This window comes from Contarinia nasturtii, unplaced genomic scaffold (assembly GCF_009176525.2).
Source record: "Contarinia nasturtii isolate CC-2019 unplaced genomic scaffold, AAFC_CNas_1.1 Cnas_scaffold_695, whole genome shotgun sequence".
In the NCBI taxonomy this organism is placed as follows: domain Eukaryota; kingdom Metazoa; phylum Arthropoda; class Insecta; order Diptera; family Cecidomyiidae; genus Contarinia; species Contarinia nasturtii.
The window spans coordinates 7,973,233-7,983,485 of record NW_022198046.1 but is presented as its reverse complement, the minus strand read 5'-3'; the positions used below and the strand labels follow the sequence as shown (position 1 = coordinate 7,983,485).

General features: G+C 34.4%; 2 protein-coding genes across 2 annotated transcripts in view; both read left to right on the top strand.

Moving 5' to 3' along the window:
• Positions 1 to 2,622: 2,622 nt before the first annotated feature.
• Positions 2,623 to 4,751, top strand: LOC116340938 (conserved oligomeric Golgi complex subunit 8). Its single transcript, XM_031767699.1, has 5 exons — positions 2,623 to 2,738; positions 2,810 to 3,282; positions 3,346 to 3,432; positions 3,493 to 3,619; positions 3,696 to 4,751. Exons 1-5 carry the CDS (start codon positions 2,684 to 2,686, stop codon positions 4,664 to 4,666), a joined length of 1,713 nt encoding a protein of 570 aa, XP_031623559.1. The 5' UTR covers positions 2,623 to 2,683; the 3' UTR covers positions 4,667 to 4,751.
• Positions 4,752 to 7,588: 2,837 nt separating this feature from the next.
• LOC116340461 (protein spaetzle 4) overlaps positions 7,589 to 10,253 on the top strand; it is a 7,067-nt gene continuing 4,402 nt past the window's right edge. The window contains exon 1 of the mRNA XM_031766960.1: positions 7,589 to 8,130. Coding sequence (XP_031622820.1) covers positions 8,107 to 8,130 — 24 coding nt within the window. The 5' untranslated portion in view covers positions 7,589 to 8,106. The remainder of the gene's footprint in view (positions 8,131 to 10,253) is intronic.

Sequence of the window (10,253 nt, the reverse complement as noted above, 5' to 3'; positions counted from 1 at the left end):
GTGTTGAACACAATGGATTTAACTAAGTAAACTAACCGTAAAGAGATTGTGCGAATGATGTATAAAGAACGAAACAAAGAAACACGATGGACGGAGTGAGTGAGAGGGAGAGAGCGAAAGGGAAAAAACAAAACAAAAAAAACATTCAGAATAAACAATAACATCAATTTTCCTTCACTTCATTTGAAAAAGCTACCGATTTGAAATGTTGTTGTTTTTCATATATAGAGTTGTTGGTTGAATCACCGTTATTGTTGGGTAATGCGGGGATTTGTTGATTCGACGGATGTTATTTTTCCATTGGCAAATACTTCAAGGTCTGAAATGTACATAAGTTCAACACACGACACAGTACTTATTTACTTATTTCGCATATATGTGTGAAATATGAACGAAACGGTGCAATTCATAGACCCACTTTTATATGTATACAACAGAACAGTGCAGATTTATTGTTCGATTCGAATCTTTTATTATATTTTCTAGCCATCGTTTGACCGATGAACCACTGTACACCTATCTATTTGCAATGGCTACTTCACTCAATCCTTTGTGTGAAGCTGGGGATTGAAACGATGGTGGTGGCTGTACGCATCTCCAGTTCATTTCTCATCTCTGATAATATTTTCGCTACCCGATCGACGTCGTATGTTTTGGGTCGCACATTGCACGCCGCTCACTTGTGAATGTGAACAATAAAATAAAATGAGCGAGAGCACGGTGCAAGGATGCGGAACGTGAGATGAGAATCGAAAAATGTGGAAGAATGAAAAAAAGCACTGTGATAACGCAACATCAATTTTATCTCATACCCAAAAGAGTTTCTAGTTAAAACCACATTCACTCTCACTCGCACACAAACACACAATCGTTTGTTTGGTCGCGCGCGTATATATGCCACAACATGCATATATATGAAGCCGTCGTCCAAGTGTACACCAGAGAATGGACCATGTCAAAAGAAAAATGTGCAGAAGTGAACAAGAAAAATATAGATTTTTTTCTCTAATTCGTATTCTCTGCTCGAATCCACATAATCAACTCAAGCGCGCGCACAATATCTCTCTTTCTCCATATATACACCCACAGCAAAAATACAATTTCAAATACTTGACGCATACATATTTATATTGAATAAATAAACAGTGGACGAGGCAAAGAAAAAGAAGAAAAAAAAATCACCGTTAGAAAAATGAAAAAAAAGTGCACACGGTTAAGGAGGCGAACGAGAAGCGAGGATAGAAAATATGCCATCGTCATTGCTGGCTGTTATCGACACATCGTTAAAGCATCTTTCTCACTCACTCATTCAGCGTATACACTTGTAATTGGTTTTGCTATTTGACCATTCTTTCGTGAAACGTTCGGGCTGCGCAGATTTGGCACTTGGGTCTGTCGGATGTGTGTGAATATCATCTAGTATATTGACCAGTCATACACACAAATTTATCTATATTTTTTTTGTTCGCTTCATTCCTTTTCTCGGCGAGGGAAACAACCCACATGAAAAGTTGCCATTCGAAGAACACATATACTCACCATTCAACAAAAGGAATAAACTAATGGAATGGGAAATAAAATATACACAAGTGACCAACTACCATTCGAAAAACTATTGCGAAAAAAAATATATGTACATTAATGTATTTTCGATGGATGAAATGACCAAATGGAATACAGAAAGAGAGGAAAGATGAGTATTGTACCACCATCAAACCAAATGGACCATCTCGCACCATTACAAATGGATTCAACATCGTCTCGTGAAATGACTTAAATGCATGGAAGGAATATTGAATTTGTGAAAAGAGCGTGTGCGACGAATTTTTTTCTCATTATAAATGTGTCCATGGCAAAATATGAACCGAACACATGAAAAAAAAATGCAGAGTAATTTCAGTGCAAAGAGAACTAAAAAAAAGAATCAACCACTTGACAATGGGAGATGGGGAGTGAATTTGATGACGAAAAGTGGAGAGCTAGCTGAATAAAGAATGCTTCGAATGGACACTGACATTATTAAAAGAACACTTCACATTCAAATGGAAAACCATTCAACACACTACATATAGAACTACATACTAAATCACGTATGTCACTGTGTATTTGTGCATTGAGCAACGATATCGTCATACGAGGAAAATGTCAAGTACATGCACTGATGCAAACTCAATTATTTATCTAACATCTTGAATTTGCATTTTCTTATTCACCTTTTGGATAAATTTGTGTCATGTAATTACTTTTTTTTCACAACTTGGAGAATAATTCAGAGTGAGAAAAGTTGTTCGCACGAAAATAATGAGAATTTCCAATTTTGCATGGAATGTGTAATTAATTGAGAGCTCAATTAACGGACTTTGAGCATATTTTCGATTTTTTTCTCTTTTACAACATAACTTTTTGTTCAGCGAATCGATTTCACGGACAATTTTCAAACGCAAGTGTTTTTCATTTCCAATAAAGCGTATTCAAGCATCGACTATTTCCAACGCCATCTCTTGTCATTTTATGCAATCGGCCTACTTTGGTTTGTGTCTAAAAAGAACGTAATGATGAATACTACGTAGATTATTCGCTTCCAGTGTGACTGTGACATTACGAATCAATGTGTAAACGTCAACAAAAAAAGTAATCACAAAATACTAAGTCTTTCGTCGAAAATTTAATTATTTAGACAAGAATGGATTATGAAAACGAGAAATTGCTAAAGTTAATTTTTCCGAACGGTGTTCCAGGTGAGATCTTTGAAAATTCAATTTTTGCTGTTTCGTTATAATTTACATTTTCGGTTCTTTTTACACTGTAGAACATCTTCGTGAAAATCCGGAGCTATTGGCCCAGATCTACAAACTTGGTTCATACAAAGTCGATCAAATTAAAAAGGAAGAATCTCGTTTGGCCGAAGATAACAAAGCCGTCGTTGAGCAAACACAAGATTTAGCGATAAGTAACTATAAAACATTCATTCAGACATCAGAATGTTCGCGACGTATCTATACAGAGTTCAAAGACACCGAACAACAATTGGATCATTTGATAGATAAATTGCCAAATTTAACGGAGAAATGTGAGAAGTTCATTAAAACATCTAGTGAAATAGCAACATCGCGTCGTCTCAACTCGTTGACTCTGCGACGGAATGCACAATTATTGGAGATTTTGGAGTTGCCCCAGTTGATGGACACATGTATTTATCAAGGTAAATACGAAGAAGCTCTTGAACTAGCTGCTCATGTTCAACGGATGGGCGCAAAACACGGTGACATTCCAGTCATTAATGTAAGTTCCTTAATTCCGTTTTGAGTACACAAAAGTAAGTTCTATTATTTTTCGCATATTCAGAACATTGTGACAACAATCGAAGGGTCATGGCATACAATGTTAGAACAATTGTTAGCTCAATTACGCACGGACTTACAATTACCAAAGGTAAATAACTTTGAAATGTCGCCCTTTTCTATCTAATCAGCAATAATTTTCTATCCAAAGTGCCTTCAAATCGTCGGATACTTGAGGCGAATGCAAGCATTCTCATTGCCGGAGCTAAAGTTAAAATTTCTACAGGCACGTGACAGTTGGTTTTGTTCAATTTTAAATAGCATTCCAAAGGATGATCGTGAGTGTTCTTATATCACATTCGATTTTCACAAATTAAAGCAGCGAATAATTTGTATATCATTCGTCCATTTCAGCGCAACATCATCTAATGAAAACGATCGAACTAAGCCGTGTCAATTTGTTCAACATTATAACGCAATATAAAGCCACATTTGCTGATGATGACAGTTTACTTGATGCGACCGATTCGAATGAGTCTGGAAATATATTCCATGCATGGATTAATACAAAAATTAATCATTTCCTGGCAACACTTGAATCAGATTTGAATAATGGTGAACTCACATCAATTGAAGCAGTTTTGGGTCAATGTATGTACTTTGGTCTTTCGTTCAGCCGCGTCGGCGCTGATTTTCGAACACTATTGATACCAATTTTCGTAAAAGTGATTGCGAAAAATTTCAATTCACGCATTTCCAAAGTGACCGACCAATTCGAATTAGACATGGATAACTATACATTTATCAATAAAATATCGATCAATGTTTTGAGTGCAATTGGCAAAGCAGATCCATATAGTTTATCGCCACCCGAAACATTGTTAAATTTTCAACCATTGGCATTGTATTGCAATGGAATTTTGAGTGCATTAAATGAATTTCGTAACTGTGCCCCAATCGCTCTGGTGAATGAGGTTACAATTCGGCTGGAGCATTCTTTGAAAGTTGTCGCAAATAACATTTCAAAATTCTATCGACAAGAGCAACAAGCACTAGGTGCCAAGGAGCGTGATAATTTTATCAAATTTTGCTGTGCATTTGCCTATGATTTAACACCATACATTCAACGATGCATTCATGATGTGTTCCCAATTGCATTGCTTACGAGTCACTTGTACATCAATGCCATTTCATTGCAGAAGAGTGGAATGTCCTATTTGAATAAGAAAAAAATTCTGGAACCATTAGAGTACCTGTTGCCCGACAAAGTTGAAGCAATCGTTAAAGAAGTCGCCGAACAAATACCGCCTGTGCCAAAAAAAATAACCGAAATAAATGATGACAAGATTTTGCGTACTGAAACAACAACATCTCGACAGGAATAAAATTCCAAATGTTAATGTTACTTTTTAGAAATAAAACAGAAGCGAATAAAAGAAAATGTTTTTTTTATGTCTTTATGCTGCTTATGATAGCTATAGCAATTAAACGGCGATCGATGAAGTTCTACTTTCACCGAACATAAAAAAAACTTCATATCGTGCACACTGAATGAATATGGCTGTATTGCAATCGATGCGATCGATGTTAACAACCATCACAAGCAATCGCGTATAATTTTGCAACACTTACACCATTCTTGCCGTGGTGAATGAAAGTGACATCTCATTCAGTTAAGAAACTGGCTTCGTCAAAATAAAATTAGATTTTGTAATCTATAACAGAAGCAAGGCAGAAATAGCTCATATTCGTAACAACATATTCGATGTGTCTTTGATTTGTATTATTCCAAATTCAGCAGGTCGAATTCAACAGGTATTTTGACTTGAGCTCAATTAACTCAATCGAATTGAAAAAATTAACGAAGCAATATCATTACAATAGAACAATTCATCAAATGAAAAATGAGCACATATTCTGGCACATTAAAAGCAAATGATTGATTAACCTCATAATAAAATGAGTTTTCTGGTAGCTGTTGCCAAGTGCGAAGTAAAAAAAAAACGGTTTATATAAATTCATTGTAAAATAGATCATTTGTTCTTGAGCCAGACAGCTTTTTTCGTGTGGTTTTTAAGATAGGAAAAAACAAAATACAAACATATTTACGTGCAATAACAAAGATGGAAAATCATTCACATGATTGTACACATTGGCAACGCTCATCGTTCATTCTATTGGCAATTGATACATGTCTGCCGTTTTGCTGAAACACTCTCTAACAAAGCAACATTTCACTATCTCTCTCTTTCTGTCCTTCTCTCTTTTCGTGTCGTCGTCTTCTCTCTCGCACACCTTAAACTGGTAATAATTAGAAAGATTCTCTATTTTATGGGCAATTATGGTTTTTCATTTTCGCTGTGTGTCTCTAGTGTGCACTGTACATTGACTACTTTCTTCGCAATGGTGGTGTTTTTTTTTTCATTCTCGTCTTTCTTTCAATTTGTTTTTCTCTCCTGCTTATCGCTTTGGCTTCTTTTGATGAATGAACTTTATTACATGATCAACACACAATGGGAACATGAAATTATGGCATACAAGTACACCTATTCATTTACTACTCGCTCACCATTTATTCAGGTTCTTTCACTTCGTTGCAACCGCACTCAAAACTTAAGCGATTAAGAGAAACAAAGAACTACTCAACAGATACAACAACGGCTTAAATACACGTACTTTATCGTACAGTTTAAATTTTTCACAAATTATTTTTTAACTTTTTGTTCGATCATTAAAACACTATTATCCGTATACAATTAGACACTGTATTAGATTTTGAAGTTTTAAAGAGCACCATCTAAATTGGTAATTAATAGCTTTTTTTCAGCTTGACCAATTTGATGAAATTGCCATTTTATTTGATATATTTCAATTTTTTTTTTGTCATAATATTTTATGTATATACATTACGTCAATTTTTCTTATTCTAAATGTTCACGTAAAAAGATTCATTTCATTTGATTCTAATTTTAAAGACATTTAGCAACTCATTTCTAAAAGAATAATTTTTTTAAAATTATTATAGATTAAATTGTGATTTATTCTTGGAAAATTATTTTTAAATATATATAAATAAATGAAATTTGCGCATTCTTTATTTGCATTTTAATACAGAGAAATTTACTTCCAAAAAATTGAGGTGAATGTTACCGCTGAAGGTCATATATTAAATTAAGAAAATACGAAAAAAATTCCTCATTCTCCAGAAGAATAGCAACAAGTGTATCCGAAAATGCATTTTAAACTCGCTGGTAATGAAAAAGTCACTTGACTTGTCTCGTTACTTACTCGACCATCGTGTGCGATCGCTAGATATTGTGATTTAGTACATTTCTTTTACATTAACAATATCATTTTGTCCATCAAAGTTGTGAATGGTTTCTTTCACTCTGCACTTAGCGCGCAACAACTGCATTTGCACCGAGGAGAATGGTAAAATCAAAATGCAATTGTAATAGAGTTGAATCGCCCACAAATGACGATAAGGCGAAGAAAGGAAGAGAGAGAGATGGAAAAAGAGTGATCACTTCAGCACAGAGTGAAGCGGGTAATAAAAGCGCAGCATGTATTCCGCGGTGGCGCGAAGCATCACAGCAAAACACACTGACCTACTAAACGAAAGGCATCCACACTTTTTCTCTTTACATTTAAATTTGCTTTTGTTGCCGTTTTTTTTTCTTCTTCAATGCGAAGTATACATTAAGCATGGTGTGCGTTTACAAAAAGAGATAAAAAAGTGCACATATGTTGTACTACAGACGGTAAGATATCGGTGTAATGTAATAATTCGATTTAACGAAAAAAACACACAAACACACAACACAAGCACATCATATTCGATCGATGTGTAATGTAACCATGAATGATGGAAGAAAATGAAAGAGAAAGAAATGACTATGGCTAAAGCAACGGAAAGATTTGGAATATGAGAATGTTGCACCGATGAATCGATACCGAAACTGAAAAGTGTAATGGTAAAAGCACATTCGAACATTTATACACTTACATGCACACAGTCACACATACGGTGTACGTATGAAAACAGTTCGATCGATTATGAGTGCTTAAACCATTCGGAAAGACTAACGAATGCGCGCACGCGCACATCCAAGAGAAAGAAGAAATGCTATAAAACCGAACAATACATATAGCTGAAGAAAGAAAAAAAGAGACGAAAACGATGAAAAGAAAAAAAACTGAGCAACAACACACGACAAACACTCACAAGCGCAAATATTTAATGTGCGATTGAACGAGCTTGGAAAAAGGTAAGTGGATGACTATCGCATCAAATTGAAAACCAAACCATTCGTTTGTCAATCATTGAAGAGAAAAGAGCGTAAGCAAGATCGCACCGAATAAAAGCAAAAACTTATTGAAACACAAAAGCGAGAATTAAAAAAAAACACCATCCCATTGCTTCGATGTGTGAAAGAAAGAAAATTGATTTGAAGTGCGCAAGTTGAAAAATTAACAAAAAAAAAAATGATTGGAAATCAGTGAACTTACGATCGTTGCTCCGGCCGATCATTATTTTTTTTCTATTCGCTTGATTTGTGCGTGAAACAGTGAATAAATTGATTAAATTTTGCGAAAAAAAAGATTTGCGTCGATTTAATACGCAACGGAACAATTTGCGAACAAAACGTTTACATGACAACAAATAACCGTTTTTTTTTGCGAAACGAAAAATAGAAAAGAAAACAGCTATTAGCGTGTAAAATTAGTGTGAATTTTAAAATTGTTTGCATATTTGAAGCATAAACAGATTTTATTTCAATTGAACGTTGAATTTGGAGATGCGCTTTGATTATTTGATTTACCAATGGATTACTTAAGAACACCAATGGTAAGGCGAATATTTGAACTTTTACAAATTAAAAACAATGGAAAAACGACGAACCAAATAAATATATACAGGAACGGTATTGCTTTGACCAAAATGCCAAAAATGAATCGATTTCGAAAAATCGAAAACTCTTACACGACGACATATGTGTAAAAAAACTTAGCACATGTCTCTGACATGAATGAACACTTTCTTCTTCGTTACAAATCTCAGACATTTATCGCATTGTTAATTAAAAACAAAAAGAGCTGAAAAACGCTCCCCCTCAAAATAAATGATTGTGATCATTTTCGATAATATGGATAATTTATTTTTGTCGCGTTGCCATTCATTTTCGTCGAAATACAAAGCACACAATAAGGCATAATATGTTTTCAAATCTGTTTGACATGAATGTATCGCAAACGCTGAATAGCAAAAGGTAAAAGTAGGCACATTGTAAATTTTGTGCACACATTTCAAAGTGCGCTACCGGCCAAAGCAATGTTTTTTTGAACATTAGTTTTGCCGAAATACATGCACATATTAAGCCACCTGTTAGTTGGTAGCCACAAACAGATGCACACTGAATTTTAACATGTTCCAGATTTAAAGAGCCAATTCGAAAATCGTTTTTCGATTTCAATTTTTTTTTCATTCAACCAACAGAAATTTGAACTAATCCAATTTCATAGTAATCGCATCGCACGAATGAAGTGAGTTCGACTGTACAACGGTTTTGAATGAAGAGAACTTTGCTTGTGCCAAATGTTTACAAATCCGTAAATTAACAAATGGAGTCACTCCCATTAATTACAACGTTTCTATTTAGCGATTTTTATTAATAATTAAAACGAATAAATGTGGTTCTTTTTCTGTAAGTGCGCATATATCTATGTTCTTCTATTAAGTCGATTCTTCCATTGCGGAACGCGAATGTGATGTAAAACAATAACGATAAAAAAGGTAGCAGACATAATAACTTTCCTTCGTTTGCACTCATCTAACTCAATTATACGTTATTAACCTTTTTAGACATTTTTCTAATTAAGATTGCCTTTTTTTCGCTTCCATCAAGTTCAATTTTAAATACTTTCCCATGCAATTTTGCAGCCATTTCACAATTTACTCAAAGCAAATAATAATTAAATGTGATGACCCAATTTTCAGCTCGATTTTCAGCAGAAATTTGTCTGTGAATGCAATGAGATTTACTATGAGATCAAAATGCTGGCTTACTGAAATTCTCTCAGTCTGAAAGATAAACGATTCGGAACACAGACAGAATAAAAAAAAACATCAATTTATGCAAACATTTTCATTTAGAAAACACAGCATTTTAATGCATTGATTATATCGATCAATTTGCAAAAATCTTGATTCTTTGGCGTGAATTGGATGTTTTCTTCAAAGGGTTTAAAAATCGTATATTTCACTGTCAACATTCGATTTTGTGTTGAAATATTGATCCGAGCTTTAGTCAGGGCTAGAAAAACATGTTTGTCAATTGATTTCAAACAAAATGTTGCATTATGATGTTTATACAAAAGTGTGAAATGGTTAGGCGATATGTTGAAATGATTGTATGTTTTGGACATAAGTCGATTGCGCCATAAAAAGAGTATTTACACAACTAATGGAAAAATCCCAAAAAGAAAGACAAAAGTCAAGTTCCGCCTCTCACCAAACGATTATTATTATTTTATGATTATAAACGATTTTCACTCAACAACTGCATAATATTTGGTGACGAGAGAAAAAAAAACGGACTGAAATTGAGACACTATGAATCATTTGAATTCAATTCACTTTTTACGACCTTGAGACCAGCTTCTATTGGCAATCGATTGAAGCAATCGTCGATCACACTTCAGGCTATTCGACGAAAACGATGTAAGTGTATGCTCTGAGAGGAATGATGCGTGCACACGCAATCAATTATGGACAATATGCATACGGTGTTAGATGGGATGTTTTGAAATCAATAATAAATAAATAAATACTTTCATCGCGTGTCGACGCGCTCAAACTCCAACGAAAAGTAAAAGTTTTTGTCTCAATTTCTTTTGAAACTTGATTTTATTATACATAGTAACATGTGTGTGTGTGTGTGTGTGTGTGTGTGTGTGTGTGTGTGTGTGTGT